The sequence below is a fragment of the Sycon ciliatum genome, chromosome 4, assembly GCF_964019385.1.
Source record: "Sycon ciliatum chromosome 4, ocSycCili1.1, whole genome shotgun sequence".
Taxonomy (NCBI): Eukaryota; Metazoa; Porifera; class Calcarea; order Leucosolenida; family Sycettidae; genus Sycon; species Sycon ciliatum.
The window spans coordinates 28,918,671-28,938,597 of NC_088646.1; the positions used below are offsets into that span (position 1 = coordinate 28,918,671).

At 46.3% G+C, this 19,927-nt stretch overlaps 1 protein-coding gene across 1 annotated transcript in view; it reads right to left on the reverse strand.

The window, feature by feature from the left end:
• The window catches only part of LOC135815501 (testis-expressed protein 11-like), a 71,857-nt gene that overhangs the window by 306 nt on the left and 51,624 nt on the right, over window positions 1-19,927 (reverse strand). The window contains exons 28-33 of the mRNA XM_065328809.1: window positions 19,356-19,437; window positions 13,278-13,427; window positions 12,444-12,552; window positions 9,733-9,847; window positions 9,096-9,166; window positions 1,255-1,348 (exon numbers count right to left, since the gene is read on the reverse strand). Coding sequence (XP_065184881.1) covers window positions 1,255-1,348; window positions 9,096-9,166; window positions 9,733-9,847; window positions 12,444-12,552; window positions 13,278-13,427; window positions 19,356-19,437 — 621 coding nt within the window. The remainder of the gene's footprint in view (window positions 1-1,254; window positions 1,349-9,095; window positions 9,167-9,732; window positions 9,848-12,443; window positions 12,553-13,277; window positions 13,428-19,355; window positions 19,438-19,927) is intronic.

A 19,927-nucleotide genomic window follows, 5' to 3' on the forward strand; every position in this document is an offset into this window, starting at 1 on the left:
TATGTAGATCAGACCCAACTGAACGAGGTCATCCCTTTCGCAGAATCCATGCTATCCTCGTGCCAGGTAGTGATTTGCCGATTAACCCTTTAGGGGTCGAATTGTTTTGAGGATTGTTCGTCAAATTTGAGGCGGCATTAATAAGTATCAAATATCCGACCAGCCGTTCACAATTCCTAATATAACACCTATATTTTTCCGAACAAGGACAGAAAAAGGAATCCAATAGAGAAAACCAGAGCTCAATCTGACAATGTGAGGTTGCCAGCCCTTGCTCTAAATGTAGGAAATGCTTGCAAAATGGACGGAAACCCAAAACCAAGTTCAGAACGGACCAAACAGATTGCCGATAGTCTCTGGTGATGTGATCTGTAGTGACAGAGTTGATCATAGTTTCCTACAAAGAGTGACAGAATGACCCAAATCTAAAACAGAGTTTTACTGCACTCATGAGCTGGTGCATACTCTGACAGTTGAACGTCAACTTCTTCTTCGTGCCTGGAGTTCAAAACGTTTAGGTGCAACCTACCTAGAAAACACAGGTTTCGAGTAGAAAATTGTCTTGAGAATCGAATTGCCAAAAAACCAATAAAAAAAGTCAAAGAATTGGCGAAAATTGGCGATCAAAGCACTGCATGTGTCACATACGGATTAATCCGTACCATGACCCCTAAAGGGTTAACTGGGGGGGGGGGGGGGAGGTTGCAGCACGGCAGTAAAATCCTTCCGCTTCCAAGCAGGACTCGAGCAGGCATAGTGGGGCATGATGGGTAACAGAGTGCCATGGGCAAGTCCTACCTGGAAGCGAAAGGCAACACATAGGTGGCAACAAGAAGAACGCTAAGGGGCTGTCTGGGGTTACCGATTGTTTTTACAAAACGAAAAGTTTTAGTATTTTTCAGCCCCCACCCACCCACCTTTACTGCAGGTAAAACGAATTCCAATAAAATATTGATGTCAATTTTCGACACCCAGAAGTAACTGGGCATTCTCCATCAGCATTCAATAATTATTTTCAAAACGAAACTCCATCAAACCCACCCACCCACAAACGAAAACATTTCGTTTTGAAAATATTATTGGTAACCTTGGACGGCCCCTAACAGCAACCAAGTCTTGCCACAAATTTATCATCACTTGTTCACACAAAAGCCATCAGCTGCTTCAAGAAGAGATCAGGAACCACCTAAAGAAGTCTTCAAAAGCAATCACAAGTATGCATCCGGTAAATTTATTTATTTTTCACGTCCTTACCTGGGACTCATAATTGGCCTTCATTGTGGGAAGCTTCTCCAACAGATTAAGTCCTTGGCTGCACCACTTCTCCGCCTCCAGGTAGCTCATTGCACTGGGTGAATCCCAAACATACAGGGAAAAAAGCAAGACTCATGCCCAAAACCTCTTGGCTGTGCAGGACCCGCCTGGCTAATATGAGAAAGGAGTTGGTCTGCATCAGCCCATTGCTCTGAACCAGCCTACAACTTCTGCAACTACAGTGACTTCCAGTATTTCCCCGTTAATTAAAAGTCACACTCGCAACCTCAGTTTCAGGTCTGAACAAAATTGTTTCAATACATTCACATCATTAGGAAGTCACACTCGATTGTACGTAAGCCGCACCCACTTTTTTGCCCTTGAATTTTAGTGGAAAAAGGTGCGACTTAGGTCCGTTGCACACTACGTACAAAAAACTCATATAAGCTGCGCATACTTGTAGTATGTTCCCATGGAAATCAAAGGAATGTGGCGGGAAAATCAAGAAGTTGCTTTTTTTCCTTTTCAGCAAGTCGCATACCCCTGTAGAAAGCAGCTTATATCCTGCGTTTTGCTTGTTTGGCAGCTTTCTTTCTCCGGGTGAGTAGAAGGTGAACCTCTTGGCTGTTCTTTCATGCTAGCTATTCATGATGACCTTCGACCTTTGTACTTTGGCGGACTGGTGCACCCTGCGGTGGACTCTGAGTGGTTTACTTACTATTGTATAATTATTATTCTTTATACTGAAGTAGTTCCGGTGTTGCATGCGATGCTGCTTTTTCCCCGTTCTGTTTGGTTCTTGGTGGGTTCCTTTCGTTTTTATTCAGTCAGTTACAGCTTTTCTGTTATCCCTCTCATGTAGTTCAGTTGATTTACTAGTGTCTCATCCTGAAATAAAGATTATTAAATTTTTTATTTTTTATTATCCCTGTGATTCAGATCCCTCTCTTGTCTGCCGGGTCGCCCTCCTTTCATTTTCCTGTCGCGTTTCGCTTACAACTATGCCACGCCAAGTTTTCACCAATGATTCGGAGCTTCGCTTGATTGAGCTGTGGGCTGAGCACCAGCGGAATAAGAGCGGGACAATGGTGAAGCGATTACAAAAAGAGAAGGAGATCGCTGGTATCCTAAATGATCATGCTAAAAAAGAGCTTGGACTTGTGGACGTTGTGGTGAACGGCTTGGTTGTCCACAATAAGATAGACAACCTAAAGTCCAAAGCGAAGGAGATCTATCGCAAGTACATCCAGGCGACTGCAACTGGAAGTTCTTCTCAGGGCGGAGAAATCGACCTGCAGAGGGCGTTCCAGTTCTGGTTAAATTTCAGGACCTGGCATCGTCTATTCCACGATGTGCCAGGATTCAGGCCCGTCACGAGTTTGAACTCTGTTGCTGTCGCCAGCGGACCTCTCTCAATGATCTCTCCCACCCGTGCAATGTCCGTATCTACATCGACATCTTCAAGTCCTCTAACAACGCCTGCTCGTTCATTGTTGCATTCTTGTGTCTTTGTACTCAATGTTATCGCATGAGCTGATTGTTTAGTAACTGGTGGTGTTAGTGGACAGTATAGCGTAACTTGTAGTTCCTTGGTCTTTATCTCTTGTGTCTTTGTTCTAATTTTTCAGCCAGCGCCACACTTGCTCAAAAGAAGAAGAGACAGACACAGAATAGCCAGCTGGAGAATACATTGTCCATTGGGGAAAGCCTTGTAGAAGCCATGAGTGAAACTCAGACCACACAGCAGCAGAATCAGCAAGTGTTTCTGGCAACCCTCATCAAGAGGCAACAGGCGCACACCCAAGCATTGATTGACAGCCAGATGGCCTTTCAAGCAAAGCTGTTCGACAAGTATTTCGGACCAGACAAGAAGGAATAAAATAATAGTATGACCTTGCATTCTAGGTGTGCAGAAAATGTGCAACAGCATTGCGAAGTCTGCTGCTGGCGAGGGATTCAATGGCACGAGTGGTATCGCGGCATGATTCTGCATGTTGGGAAGATACCCAGTACCTGAGCGCTGTAAGATATCGTGCAATGAACAGCAAATCAAATTGACTCGGCTCACAAAATCAGGGTCATTGCTATTGCTTACACGTACAACCACAAAGCACTCCTTCGGTTTCCCAATGGCGCACTCAACCACACGGCTGCGGGCGAGCAAGAATTTGAGCCTTGTTGAAACTCTGCTGAGTTGGTGTGAGGGCATCGCCGCCGTAAATCTTCATTAGACTCGGTTTCAAGGCAAACACGCATCTCCAACTAGATAGGGCCGGATAGTCGTTGCAGCGCATTGCCATGTCGTAAAATTCACCTCGACTTTCCTGTTGAGAATACTGTTGTTGTACACTGCCGCATCTCCGATGCTCCCTGGAGCACCGACATCGACAAAAGTGAATATCTCCCGTGGGTAAACACACAAAAATAACAGCACGGATGAAAGCTGCTTGAAGCACCAGTAGGAATCTCCATTTTGCTCTGGTTTCGCAATCTTGGTGAATGTGCCATCCACTGACCCTCCACACATGGGCAACCCGGAGAGTTTCTCAAAACGCTTCATTGTACGGCTGAGCTGCTTTCCAACAGGGAACACAATGTTATCTGCAGGGAGCGGTCCCACCAACAACTGCACACCCTCATGGATAATTATTCGAACAGTTGTGGTTCCCAGCTGAAAAAGAGCAGCAATCTCTGAGAACATCTCTCCATGAGCAAGGTAGTAAAAGAAATCACCGATAATATTGCTAGAGAACGCCCTCAACGCCATAAGCATAACCTAAGCCATGTCGAGAGACGTGCAATGCTACAGCTCAGCCAACGCCAAGATATAACTATCTGTAATGCCGATAAACACCTTGGCACTACCGTACTCTCAACACAGCCGATTATATTGCTGAAGGCATGCGACAGTTAAGTGACGTTAAGTTACCGTCGTGTATTTGATATCCTGGAAAACAGCATGGAAGCGTTTTCTCGTTTCCTTCCTGAAATCAGCTTTCTTGAACACGATCTTCAAGAACTTTGTAAGGAACATGCCGATCTGTTACAAGAGAGATATCTCTACCTTATTCACTCACTTTCCTTTTAAACCGGCAAAATTCTATTTATTGCCAAAATTGCATAAGCATTTAGGGCCGTGTGGTTTAAGTTAAAAGGTAGACCAATCATTTCATGTATAAACTATTGCACTTCTCCAGCATCGCAATTTGTGGATCACCATTTATCTTCCCTGTTAGCCTCCTTAGAGACCACAATTCTCAAATATACCACCATGCTCACAAAAGCATTTCTTAGGCTTAAGTTCCTGAGGACTGCACTATAGTTACAGCAGATATGGAATCATTGTACACTAACATGGACTGGGCAGATACACACTGCGGTAAATGCATTATTACTTGAAGCAAGCCACCCACTTAGATCTCTTCTCATTGACCTTCTCAAGTTTGTTCTCGAAAACAACTACAGGTAGACTCCCTCTAATTCGAATACGGTATAATTCGAACTTTCCGTGTAATTCGAACTTTTTCGTCGTACCGATCTTCTGCAAGTCACATCAAGTCAAAATCGAATGCATAATTCGAAGTACGAAAAGTGCGCCGGTTGGATAATTCGAACCCAGTCTTCGTACGGAAGAGCTGTTTACAGTACATTAGCTATGTCCTTTGAACGCTTATTTCGAAGTGAGATTGAGTTGCTATCCTTCTAATTCGAAGTTCATTCTTTTCTCCTTCTCTAGCCAAGAGTAGCTCAAAAATCGATCAATGGTCCGCTGCAGGATCGACTATAGCGTTCAAGAAACCCACCTTCTCTCGATTTTTGATTCAAGCCCGTGCGAGGCAAATTGCAAAGGTTTGATTGAAGACGACTTCTTCCAGGTGGCTGACTCTCTTCGCGGATCTCGATGGCCTTTCTTGCTGCGCCAGCTCGTGCGCGGAGATGTTGGCGCACAACAACACCATTGTCGTAAATATTGTCGATGTCTATGCTTCACTTCCGTTCTTCAGAACGACGTGCTGCTGTCCGACGGCCTTTCATGACGCGGATTAGGCAGCGTAGTTCTTTTCCGTTTCAGGAAAGCTGCAGTGACTTTTACTTCTTCACTAGAAGATGGAGATATTGTCAAAATGATTTTGTGTCGATCCAGTGTTTTGATGATCCGTTGTACATGACCGGTACGACCACCTTATATGTTTCGTTGATGCAAATAAAAATGTGCCAAAAATATTCAGCATGCGATTTCAAGCATTTTGACGTATGTAATCAAGCACGCTCAGGAGGTCATGATGGCTGAATCTTGCCCGAGCCTGCAGCCCAAGGGCCGTAGGCCCGAGGGCTGCAGGCAAGGGCAAGATTCAGCCATCATGACAGACAGAGCGTGCTTGATTTGATTTCTTACAGCGCGAAGGAACATATTAGGGAAGGTCAAAGGTGGAAAGGTGGAAAGGTCGAAAAATTATTCCCGAAATGACGTCAAACGGTCCCAACATTCCCGAAATGACGTCAAACGGTCCTGATGGCCTGATTATGCCCGCGGCGGGAAGATCGCCTATTGGCCATGGCCCCGGCAACGATCACGTGTCATGTAAGAAATACATATCAGTGCATGGGGCTGCATTTGGATAATTCGAAGTTCTGGATAATTCGAAGTTGGGGCCTGGCAATTTGAGGTTCGAATTAAAGGGAGTCTACCTGTACTTTGTTTTTAATGACATACTCTTTCATCAAGAGTATGGTATGGCAATGGGAACACCTATGGCCGTCAACGTAGCGAACGTTTTCCTTTTTGTTCATGAAAGAAAAAAACATTGCTATGTTCAGTACTTCGAAGTACATCCATTCATTTCTTAAGTTGATTCATTGATGATTTAATACTTGTCATTGATGCATCATCAGATTTTAAGCAGCTTCAACAGTCGTTTTATAGCAAGCTCCCTACGATTAAGCTAAATTGGACACCTCCTGCCTCCTTTTGTATTTTTCTAGACCTTGACATTTTCAAGGAACTTACTACTGATGATAAGCCCTGTATGTTTAAGTTTCGAACATTCCAGAAACCACGGAACGCTTATCTTTACATACCGTTTACTTCGAACCACCCGAAAGCAAACCTCAGAGCACTTATCAAAGCTGAACTTCTACGCTATAATCGCACAAACACCAACATGGCTGATGTACTAGCCATAAGAAGTCTGTTCTGGACACGCCTCCGCCGAAGAGGATACCCACCCAACTTCCTGACGAGTGTTTTCTGTGACGTTCAGCCTGCTGTGTGCAAAACTATCAAACCAAAAACTTCTCATAGTTGTGATGATAGAATTGTTTTCTCTACAGCATTTCACCCTCACTTTGTACATAATAGCAAGCAATGTAGAAATTTGATCAAACAATGTTTTTTCAAAGATTGTCTTTAGAAAGACAAAACAGCTTTTCTACTAACTTGTTTGTTCTCTTGGCAGAGCTTAAGGGCGCGTTTGGTTGGTACGAACTAGAACAGGATTCACCAGAACAGCGCGTTTGGTTGGGACTGCACCTGTTCTGGGTCGGCCAGAACATGTTCTGCTTGCTCCGGCCTCGAGGCCGGAGCAGACCGAGCAGTTTCACTTTTTCACAGTGAAACTCACTTTTTCACAGTGAAACCTGGCGGGAACATCGATTTTGGTCCCAAATGATCACGTGCATACACTTTTGGGTTGGACTTGTCGTGCCGTACACAGTGACCATGGTGACCCATACACATTTTGAAGAATGCACCAAGTTTGGCATACTTTTCACAAAAATATGCTCTGTTTCTGGAGTACCGTTTGGTTGGCATGAGGCTGCTCCATGTGCACCAGCTGCTCGATCCTGTTCTAGATCGCACCAACCAAACGCACCCCAATATGCTCTGCATTTTTGATGGGAAATGAAATTTCATTTCCCACCAAAAATCTCTTTTTTTCCCACTTGCAAAAATGACCTTCACTTACTATATTACTGATCTATAGAATATAGTACCATAGTACCAACGTACTGCTGTTTCCACATGCAACATTATTGCACTTCTGTATAAACTTCCGCGGAATATGCTCGTATTTTTACCGATAATTCTTTTGAGCATTGCTCAAAATTTCGACCGATTATTCCCGTCATTTCACCAATGATTCTCACAATAATAATAATGCTTTTTTCTTCCCTTTTTTTGCAGATACCGTACCGTATACGGGTATTGTTGCCACTTGTACGGGCAAAAAAATCACAGTTCGCGTGAGACTCGGCTGGAAATTTCTTTTTCTTTCTTTTTTTGAAATACAGGAGGGCGATCAACTGCAGGATCACAAGCTTTTTGGTACAAATCAGGGTGTTATAAATGAAAAAAGTGAAAAAGGGGGGCATTGCTCAAATTTTACCGATTAATCCACAAAAATTGCCAATAATTCCCGTTTTAAAAATCACACCGATAATTCCCGAAATTATGCCGGCACATTCCGCGGAAGCCTACTTCTGTACACACCTGCAATAGTGCTGCACTGCTGTACGTACTCGCATGCAATATCGCTGCACCACAGTACCCCCTTGCAAACCCCCCCCCCCTTTTTTGCAATATTACGCCGTACTCAGCTGCACTTGTACTCAGCTGCACTTGTACAAAGTTTACATTGTATCAACTGCATTGCATATTTTCATTTTTGCTTTGTTACTGGTACAAAACCACAGTTCTAATTTCATTCACATTCACATCTCTGATGAAGCTCTAAAGAGCAGAAACTAGTTAGATGAAAATGAATTTTATAACATAGAACTGTTTGTTTGAAGAAAGTGTGTTGTGTCGGGGTTCCTAAATCCAAAACTGTTAAGCAAGGTAGTAGAGGAGCACTGCCATACGTTTTGGTACCGAAATTGTTTTCCGGAGGTGGGTAGACTGCTTTATCAGCAGATGACCATAGCGACGCACCAGAAATACAAAAGTTCTCTGCTCCATACGAAAATATGAACGCCAGGCTGACTTCCACCATTGCGGAAATTGTGGCTTCACATCTCAGTACCAAGCACCCCGCTCTCCCAAAACCCACCATGTATGCCATACTCATTGTCTGGATGAGCGGGTCATATCCATCTACCAATTGTTTCTAGCAGCTGACTGAATATTAGAAAACTCAAAATGAGCAGAGAGTTCCAAACCTATCCTGAATCTTCTAAAGCAATGACTTGGAGTGGGGAGCTGGCATCTGCAATACAATCGCTTTGCTGGTCTTGAAAGCTTTTGAACAAGGACCCAGCGGCGATGGCCACCTTCCGCCTTCTACCGTCACCCCAGATATTCATTTCTTCAGGTGTGTGCACGACTTCTTTCTCGATCTCGATCTCCTCGACAAAATCAAGATTTGAACTGAAGAAAAAAACAGTAAGTAAACCACTCGGATTCCACCGCAGGGTGCACCAGTCCGCCAAAGTACAAAGGTTGAAGGTCATGAATAGCACAAAAGAACAGCGAAAATTGCCGTGCATCCTCGTTGTCATGACGATTCACGTAAACAGCAAGTGAGCTATGTGCAGTGTGCACTGAACAAAACTCATGAGCAACTTTTACTGGACCGCGCTCGTAGACTCTTATACGTAGTGTGCAACGGACCTTACATTCGGGGAAATACGGTACTTCACAGTTCACAAGCAAAAGTGCCAAAACCCGTGCCAACAAAGCTTGAAACTCAGCGTGCATAAACACAGCAATCAGCCTTATACACAGTACATAGACATGACATGAGTTTGAAGCCTTCAGTCACGTTTCCTTGGCAGTAGCAGGCAGCAGATTGCCCAATTCTCAACCACATCTACTGGTCTAATGAAGACAAGCCAGTACTAACCTGAAGAGGAGAATTCCGGTGTTCCATGATTTGGTCATCAGCCACACGATTTCCATCTCTGGGTACGCAGTCTATAACGGATGAGAGCCAGATATACATGATGTCATGGAATAGACTAGCATTCGTAGGCAACCTCATGAGTAATACTGTGATTCATAGGCAACCACATGACTAATACTAAGATTCACAGGTAGCCTTAGGACTTGAAAGCGGTTTTAAGACCGGGGTTGTGCACATGCTCACTGCCCAGGTAATCATCAAGCAACTCCACAGCGCATAGAAAATCATAGGTCTGCTAGCCTTTCCCCAGGCAGACAAACAAAATACAGTTGCCAGCGACACTGGCTGACATTCAACAGCTGCATTTCACACAAAGGCGTTTTCAGGTAAACAGTCGGTGTCGCTGGCACGCCGCAACTGTGATCTTTTCCAATGAAGATGCAGAAAGTACCATACAAGACTTTGAACAAATCATGGCTATGATGATTGCGAATGTTCGGGCTACTGTGCAACCACAGCAAAGGGTACAAAAGAATGCTCTCCATTTTGGTTGACAGTGCTTTGAATTGAACATTTGTGCACGTTCTGCTAGGATAAAAGTAGCGATATCAATTTTCCTGATCATCGGGTGGCGTACCTTCTCTGGTCTGGAAAGGATGTCCATCACACTACTGTAGAGGTGCAGTGCCTCGGCACGGTCCACGTCACTATGCACTTGTAGGGCAAGGTGTATTAGGCTGTGGATGGCCTTGCTGTGATCAGCAACACAACACAACACATAAGTGAACCCATGAAAAACCAAAGAAGCTTTGATGAACAACTGAGCATGAAGGTGAAGTCACTTTGTGCATCAAGGAGGGATTGGTAAAGGGACGCATTTCAATGATTTCATATATTGAGATAAGCTGACACTGTCAAGCCAACACTTTGAGTAAGGATCTCAGCAAACGCACTGCGCAGGCCCTTTGTGCATGCATTACGTAATGCAATTTTACACTGGCTGCGTGGTCGACAGAAAGAAAATGGTGTCAGTGCCGATCCCGCTCTCCTTAAAAAAAGGAAAACTTTTGAAGTAAGTTTCAGTTCACTTGTCTGCCGTCGAGGGCGAAGAAGGACAGCTCTGGAACGATTTGTTCTTTTCCTTTCCCCAGCTGGAGAGTACTCGTAGAGTAGAATGTGACGGTAGTGAATTAACAAAGGCAAAGAATTAATTTCAATTAGATGTGTAAGCGAAGCAAATGGAGTGTTTCTGGGATAATTGTCGAACTTGAAGAGAATAGAACTAAAATGACGAGATACGAAGGACGAAACATGAACAACAAGCAAACTCACCTAGGATTCCGAGACCCCGCCCATGAGCTGGATCAAGGCAAGCAGGTTCTGCACCAATTGCTGCCAGCTGTACACCTTTCCGGCGGAGGACCACTGGAACAAATGTTTGTCCGCATCCTGGTTGACAACGATCCGTCGGAACCGGATTTGCGCTTTCAGTGCAGCGACTTTTGCAGAGACTGTCGGTAGACTGGCGAGCTGCGATGTGACAGCGTCGGCAGTCGTCCAAATGCCAATCCTGCCGATCTCTGTGCTGACCTTCAGCTTCTCTTGCTGGCTGTTGGTCTCTCTCCAGGCGTTCCTTCTCCTTCTGCTGAATTTGCTGCTGCTGGAACTGGCAAATTTCTTCGCAGTGCTGCCTGTAAAGGGACTTGTGAGAGACAGCACCGCTCAATGCACTGGCGAAAAGCTGCTTCCGCCGCTCGTAAGTCTGATTGGCGAGCCTCTAGGATGTGCCATTGGTACTGAATAACACCATCGCTTCTATTGCCACCAGCGAGGCATCCGGCTTTTATCTTTTCAGCCTGTCTAGCTGGGCAAAGCAGCGTTCGCTGGTGACGTTTGTTGTGGAGACACTGTGTATGGCGACCCTGGTGTCTGTCGACATGTCGTGGTGCTTGCCGCCAGGAGGGTGGTCTGCCAGCAATCGCCGTGCGTAGATGCTAAATGCACGCATCAGCAACTGCAGAACTGTGAGCGTGGTTTTGTCGTGCTGCAATGCTGTGAGAAGCTCTGCGTGGACGTCATCAACTGAGACTTCGGCACCTACAAAGACCTTCGCTGAACCGTCCAGCAACTCCTGGCTATCCAAGCTCCAGTGGTCAAAACGGCAGCAAGTGGAGGTATACACCGTACTCATGGCTGTGATGGTGACAGACTTATCAGCCAGCTTCCTCCAAAGCGGCCCTGTCACAAGCTTGCTGATCAAACCCAATGCCCTGCAGGCTGCAAGGTAAGCATCATTTACAATGTCATCCTTCACTGCAGCATGTAGCTTGTTGAGGGTACCCAACGCTTTGCTGTAGAACCCGGTGATCTCCTCTCGCAAATGGTACATGACTGCGGCACTGTGAAATAAAATAGTAAAGCGGTTGCCAACGAATCTGGCCAGTGGGATGGACTGGATGCCCTTGTTTTGCAAGTATGCACGGAACTGTGTGTGACTGCCGGACTGTTTGCTGCAGTGCGCCCCCAGGGCCTTGCAGACGGTGCGCACCAGTCGCACTGTGCCGGATTGAAGAGAGACGTACAATGAGCCCAAACTCGCCAAGAGCACTACTCATTGTACCCCACAACGTGCTCCAAACGCGAGTCCAGCTCCAGATCTGAGACGAAATCGGTCTCCTGCAGCCATTTCACTGAATCTAGCTCGAAACTGTTCAAATGTTTTCGAGTAGAAGCTTACCTTGCCGTGACTTCCCGCCGCGCCGATCCTGGCACGTGCCGCCTGTCCTGAAGCTGGGGAAATCCCCGTTTTCACGCATTGCTGGCTCACAGCACGCAGTGCAGAATTTTCAAAATATTTTTCGATTGCTTGCCGCTCACTCAAACTTCATCGCAGAGACTTCGGACCTGTTCGAGTCGACAGCTGAGAGTTTTCTCTACCACCTAGACCCTTCGATTGTTGAATTTGGTCAAGATTTGGCCGAGAACCGAAAGTTTGACTGCGCCCACATGTGTACAAAGTTCCCATGGTTCGATTTCGAACCATGGACGTCAAAGGGTTAAGGTTGTGACCAAAACAGCCATGTGTTGCCATAATGATCCCTACATGAGGTGGATCCGAGGAAGAGGCCTACATCCGCAGATGAGGGACTTGACAACTTGACACGATTCCCTGCCCATGCTATAGATGGCACCATCTACCAATCTGGCGTCAATGAGTAGAAAGTACATGTGGCGAATGCAGTCAGCTGGTTGTATGTTAGGTCTGAAAAGTGATTTGAAATTTACATTGTGAAAATGTCTGGCTGTGTAGCAAAAGCAGCTGACTAGCAGCCAACACACAGGGCATACCTGTACTTGATGATGTCAGGCGGTTTCTTGTCCATGTGCCTCTTGACAGCCAAACGGAGGGCATTCATAGCAACTTGCCGATTGTCTCCGGGTGCATCAACAGCGATTGCTAGAAGCAGCATTAAAAGCAAAACAGTGAGAAACATCTGCAGGACCAAAGAGGGGCTACACTACCCCTAAGCTCTTCAGTTTGTACAGGATTTCCCCTGTACACATGTATGAATCTGTGGGTAGTTCTTACATATTACTACAAGCTGAATGTGAATGCCTTTCTTCAGAAGCTTCCCCTCGCATGTCAGTGAAGTGGGTTGGAGAACATTAGGTCGGTGAAAGTTACACTGGCTTATGAGTTGGTCACGGGGGCATATTGAGGAAGTGCACACACACACACACACACACACACACACACACACACACACACACACACACACACACACACACACACACACACACACACACACACACACACACACACACACACACACACACACACACACACACACACACACACACACACACACACACACACACACACACACACACACACACACACACACACACACACACACACACACACACACACACACACACACACACACACACACACACACACACACACACACACACACACACACACACACACACACACACACACACACACACACACACACACACACACACACACACACACACACACACACACACACACACACACACACACACAGATCTCGCCACTTTCAGTCAGCATAGAACACAGCTTCCTAGAACGAAGATACAGCGGTTACAAGCACACAGGACATGGCAATCTACGGACAATCCAACCAACCAACCAACCTGCAACAGTTTCAAACGTGTTTCCATCCGGTGAGTCCATGTCTGAGAGTGAGTCCAGTATACTCTGCAGGTCACCCTGCCGTAGCTTAGCCTTGCACTCAAACTCATAGAGAGTGATCAGAACACGGGCCATGTCGGCTTGCTGACTGCCTGTCAATGAGAACAGAAAGGCAAAAGCAGGCAAAGCAGTGGCGGGCAGGTCAAAGATTATAGAAGACTCGTTCCTGTTTGGAAGTTAACTGCAGTGGACCAACTGTTAATCCATGTTCAATTTTTAAAAGAATCGATGCACTTATTGTAGCTTCAATTTTTTTATCTCAACCTATAGACACTTGCCCTCTGCTTTGACCATGGTCTTAGTCTCTTCACACAACCGACACGGTGCCAGAAACCGCTAGAGAGATTTCAAACGTTCTGGCCATTGGCCATCACCAGTGAATGAATTGGTACTGGCACTGTGTCAGTTTGTGCGGCTCCAGGGGCGTATCACAGCATCTACATTTAGGCCAGTCAGGTGAAATAGCGCGTCATAGTATATTTGAGACCAGCGAGAAGAAGATGACGATGTACACTAATTTACTATCTATAGTATCTTACTATCTGTGCACGCGAATGTATTGTTTGTGTGACTTTGTGTGTCAGGTATGAGATCAGATCGTGTGGTGCCATGCCTAGCATGTAGGTCAGAACCATCATGCAAAGTTTGAATGCTGTAGGTTGAACGATCGCGTGGATAACCATACATTTCGAAATTCTCTTCGCAGTACCTTCCACCATTAAAAATTCGAATTTCTTGACGAGAAGGGTGGCTTGCAACCTATGGGTTCCAGGCATGCTTTGGAGCCAGACCCTGTTTAAGTAGTGGCGGGCATCCGCCCTGCAACTGCTACAGACGAAAAATGATTCGATCTGAGAAAGCGTGAGAGTAGTACGGATCGAGCCGGTTTTACGATCCATTGTCGCAATCGAAAGATTCCAATCCAAAAAGATCAACATGACGGGAGTGTCTTTCCACTTTTGACGCACACCGTGTTCTCCAAGGTCGTCACCTCATTCAGGATGACCTTTAATCTCATCCGTCTATTGGCATCACAGCCGAATGTGTAGAAGCTTAGTCGTCATTCCAGTGTTGTGCCTTTTCAATCTTTCAATACGGACCGGTGCAGCACACCAATCCTTTGGTCGGCAATTGACCCCCCCATTCAAATCTGCCGCTGCAGCATGTAGACATTTAAATCCTATTTTGAGTATTTCCGGGCAACACATGTCAAGTCGAACGCATTGCTTCTTCTTTCAAGAGTAGAATTACAAGAAGCTCTTGGAGAGGGTCAGAATTCCAGACAACATTTAACACCCATTGCTGCCGGTGAATTCTTTATTCGATTCAGCCAGGGCTGTTTCCAGGATGGACATTTTGTCCAATCCTCATCCCTCCACACGTGTAGTAGCTGGAGAGGAAGAGCTCAGACTAAGAGAAATAGAATCAAGCCGTTGCAGAATTTGTCCAACATAAACATCTGATCAGCATTACCACCTAAGGCTGAGGCTGATGTCATCGTTGACGCTGCTGGCGGGAGTGCAGGCGACCCGCGGACGGCGAATATGGCCGCAGGTGGCGGCGGCGCACTCACAACGCCATTTGATCGACGTTGCTCTGCGTCAAAGATGGCCGCCATCTCCAGAGTCCTTTGCACGGCTTGAGCTAAATTGTTTGGGCTGGCACTTCGGACATATGGGGACGGCAGACCATCGATGAATTGGTTGACTAGTAGCCGCTGAAAGAGGTCTGTATTCTCTTGGCCTGGGTAGGCCCTCGACGCTAACTTCTGCAACGTAGACACAAATTCCACCGGGCTCTCACTCGTCTTCTTCGTCCGGGCCCGAAACTCTGCCTCGAACGACGGGCGATGCTGTGGAGGATTGAAATATGCTGTCAGTCGATCACACAGCTCACCATAGGTGTCGTTGGGATGTTGTGCCCGGAACGTCTGATAAACATGGAAAGCCCCCTCGAGGAGATGACAGGGCAGGAAAGCCAGGCGTTGGTCGTCCGCGTAGCCGTTTGTCTGACAGGCGACACTGAACTGTCCCAAGAACGTCAACCAGTCCTCGCTGCTGGTTCCGGTGAACTCCGGTGGTAAAACTACAGGGCGTCCCAAACTGCTGCTGCCTGAGGCTGTGCCATCTCGACAGGTAAATGCACTCAAGTAACGGAACACTACGAATACACACACACACAAAGTAGTTCGCCGCTGCCAACAATGTAGTAGCTGGCCCCGGAGGCAATTACACTCAAACTCAAGTCAAAGCGCTTACTTCGTAGTTTTACAAATACTCACCAGGAAAGAAATATTACATGCACACTCGGAAGGCAAAGATAAGAAGTAAAGAAGCAACAAGAAAAGAAGAAAGCAAGGGAACAAAAGCTCGGCAACCGGCAGCCATGTTTTATGTCATTGACCAATAAGCACAGAGCGAAAACTGGTTTCCGACAAAATTCTACTTCCTCCGCGTCATTAAAATTGTCGCTTCCCAGAGCGATTTTTCGAAAATTATTTTGTCCACTCGAAGGGCACAGAAATCAGCTAGAAATTGAGGCAGAGCATTGTCGACGGGCCAAGCTTTAGTTTGTGACCCCCCCCCCCCCCCCCCCGCTTTGCTGCACTTGCAGCTAAGGTCCACGTCTTCATCAGAGTTTGAGGCAGACCCTTCAGCACTCAACAAGACGCTGAACAAGACGCGCGTTCAAATTCAGGTCAAGAAACTTCGTTTTCAGGCGATCCATGCCTCCAGGTGCCAGGCGATGAGGGCAAGCTAGCCTTTTTCAAGTACACTGTAACGACCTTCCAGCGGGACAGGGTAAGCAGTTCCGCACCTTCTTTCCTTGGCAAGCGCTTCGCTGATTTTGTTGGTGTTTTCAGACCTGCTACCTTCGCAGCAACATGCGCCACAAGTAGCGCATTTTAGGAATTTGAGACCACTTTGTTCTTGCCATCGCCAACTTCAGCAGTTCGTATTCAGGAGAGATACCAGGATTCTTATACCCGAGCTTGCAGTCTTGACAAATGCCCACGCGAACGATGTGGGACGGCACGAACTCCAGAAAACGAAATGCGCTCTGGGGCGGAATAGTGCGGAGCGCGATGAATTTGCTTGGTGCGGAAGAGAGCTCCGACAAAGTTCGAGACCACCACGGCTTCAGTGACAAGTAGACATTGCGCAGGAAGGGTCACACCAGTGTTCGAACACAGAAAACAGCAATTCCGACAGTCTGACTAAGACAAGCCAAGTCACAAATATTGCGATGTGCGAAGCGACAATTTTAATGACGCGGAGGAAGTAGAACCTTCTGGAACATTAGTATAAGCGGCCAATCACAGTTCGCAGCAGACAGTTATACGGGTAAAGTGGAGAAATACGGGTTTAGCCATACACGACTCATACATGATTCACGAGCGACTCACGGACAGAGTAATAACATGCAAATACGAAACATGCAAGGAGAGAAAAATGTAACTAACTGCCCATCTTGGGGTTCATAATAATGCAACTCCTACACAGGGAGGCGTTGCCGACTTTGTCGATTTATCGGAAGCGGACGGCTCGCTGTTACTCCACATCATGTTGGAACCCGACGAATCGTATTTCACGGTATCTAATTGATCATGAGAAGGACTGCCGCATTGCAATCCAGCCTCAAGCGTCTTGAAGACGGGGGAGAACGCCGGTGCATCAGACTCGAACCCTCTAAATCAAAACAGCTGCTGATGACCACAAAAACCACCCGCCTTTCTGTCCCTGACATCAAGTTTCGAGGCATTACGGTTCCAGAGGCCAATAATATCAAGCTTTTTTTAGTTACATTCGACTCCAAGCTCTCATTCCGGGATCACCTGCACTCAACTTCAATACGTGGCTGCCAGAGACTGGGGGTTCTCCGTCGCGCTTGCCATGTTCTGGACTACCATGGCCGGCTTCGTGTATACAAGCGATTTGTCCGGCCGGTTCTTGAATATGCTCCCCGTGTGTGAATGGAAGCTGCATCCAGCCACCTGGCCCGACTCGACCGAGTGCAGAAGCGTGCTATGGCCATTATTGGCCCTGGTGCCCTTCTTCAAAGCCTGTGCCACCGCCAGACTGTATCTTGGCTGGTCTACCTATACAAGCTTCAGTGCATTCCAGGACTGCCATGATTCCCCTTCTGGACAACCGCCCAGAAGCTCGGCGCACCCAGAGCCAACCCCCTACTGGCCAGCGGCATCATTTGCAGCTGCAGCAAGTCCTGGATAGGAAAGCACCAGCTTATGCTTCTCGCTCCCATTTTCTCTCGTTTCGGAATGGAACAGCTTGCTGAGAGAAATAGTAAGGGCAACACTCAGCTTTAAGCATCTCCACACCTTCAAGAAAGATATCCATAAGCACCGCACCCATCAACATTGGCTGATGGCTACTGACTTCTACGGTTGAGCTCACAGATACCTCTAGATTGTGGCACGGGTCATGTTCTTCTGGTCCGGCTGTGCTGGAGGCTGCTGATTGTGCTTCAGCATTGTAAACTGAGAACGTGTAAATGTAACCTGTAACATGTTAAACTATCAAGCAAGGCCTCTATATAAACCTGTAACATGTTCACTGTCCTCTTCAGGGGCCACCCAGCATTATCGATGATTTTCAAGGGACAAAAGAGTTTACTTATGTTAGGTACCTCCTCACGTATATTGCCTCCTACAACCTTTTCCAAGCTGGCCTGCATGCACCCCGTACTTACCCTCACAGACTCACCTTTTGTTCCATCGGCCTCGGTAGCTACCTGCACGCCCATATTTGCCATAGCTACCCATGCCCTTTAGCTTGCACTCGTTCTCTCAAACTCTCTCTCTCTCTCTCTCTCTCTCTCTCTCTTTTCATAATAGAGAGGTTCTGCAAAACGGAAATGCGCACAAAACTTTCGCTCTATGTCATGACATGAGAATTTCGCACGAACTTTCGCAACTTTGGACGCGAAACTTGCAGGGAACGCGAAATGAACTTTCGTAGGAAATTACGTGAGATCGGGTCATGGCGTACATGCACTTGGCGCGTGCAAACCACGAAAATGTGCAGAACACAAAGTTCGTGCGAAAATTCGTACACATTTTTGCAAGGCCTAACGTAAACTTCGGTCGAATTTTAGTTTTGCAGAACCTCTGTTAAAATTGATTGATGTTTCAGCTTGAAACTCGGGTATTGAGCCAATAATAAAAGTAGAAAGGAAAAGGACATATGGAAACGAGTTAAGATGAGCCGTCACGAACCATACGGTGAAACGTACGTCGTGTGAAACAACTTGTTTTGTAGTCAACTAGTCCATCACAATGTCATGCATGAGGAGTACTGTAGGAGTTTAGATTTCGGCTTGTACAATTCGTTCTCGCAAAGCTTCCCCCTTCTTAACTTATCTTTGATATTTTTGACCCACCTAAGTTGGGTGGTGTGCTGCTTTGCTGCTTCGAATTGTAGTTAGACCGCTTTGTCAAATCGCCTACTGGTCTCGTCATCGTCCAGTGACAATCGACATTCTTTGTTCCGTTGGGTCTGTAGCTTGTGCTCGTTTCCGTTGCGCTTGCCTTCCCCTCTTTGGTTTTTCCATAACCTTGAACCTTCCAAGTTGGAAGGCTGTCGGTTAGCGCTACGGAGATGTGTTGAAGCTAGGTGTCAGGACGTCGAATGTCTCAGTACTCTGTCAGTTTTGTGCCTAGTTGTTGCACTTTCTGACTGTATATAGTATCTAGTTACAGTGGTGGAGAGTTACTCTTAACTCGTTTCCATATGTCCTTTTCCTTTCTGATGTTTCAGCTATCAATATTTTTAAACACGAAACTCTCCTTGCCCACCCACAAATGGAAATTTTTCATTGCTTGTAAAAGGTCGATAATTACGGATGGCCCCTTATAATATAGTCTTTCCTCTTTTTATTCGAAGTGTGTCTTCCAAGCAGGCCGACAATGTGGCATGGTGGAAAGCTTAGGCTACATGAAAGCAGGCAATTTCGACTACCAATAAGACTGGGTAGTATGCTTCTAACATGCTACAACTTACGAGCAATTTGTCTCTTTGTTAGCAGATCACATGCACGCTGGCACTCTTTGATGTGCTCCAGGGTTGTCACCAGATGTCCTTCCTACAGCACCAAGAACAGAGATGGGCACAACGTTGCAAAAACATGCATGCATAGGCCATGGGGGTAGTATATCACAAGCGCTAAAACGGCCTAGATACTGGCAAATTCACTTGTACGAGCAAGACAATGCAACCATACAGCTCACCTGACAAAGGCATATTCTCAAGCAATCATGGTCTCTTCAATACCTTTGGGAATGGCACTACTTGAGAGAGAAAGTACCAGCAACGTACCCAAAGGAGCTGCCGGGGAAGACTCCCAAAAATAGGTATACACATGCACATTAAGTCAATAACACTACGTGCACATCCACACATTAAGGTACTGGGATCATGAGACTAGACAGGTGTCAATGCATAGAGTGCTCAATATCCAGTGGAGCAATATCATAGGCATGCAGCAATGGTACAACCAAGTCTCTTTTTGCTGGTACTCTCTTTGCTGGTACTCTCGAAGTTTCCTGTAAAAAATTGCTGTCTGATGGGTGTAT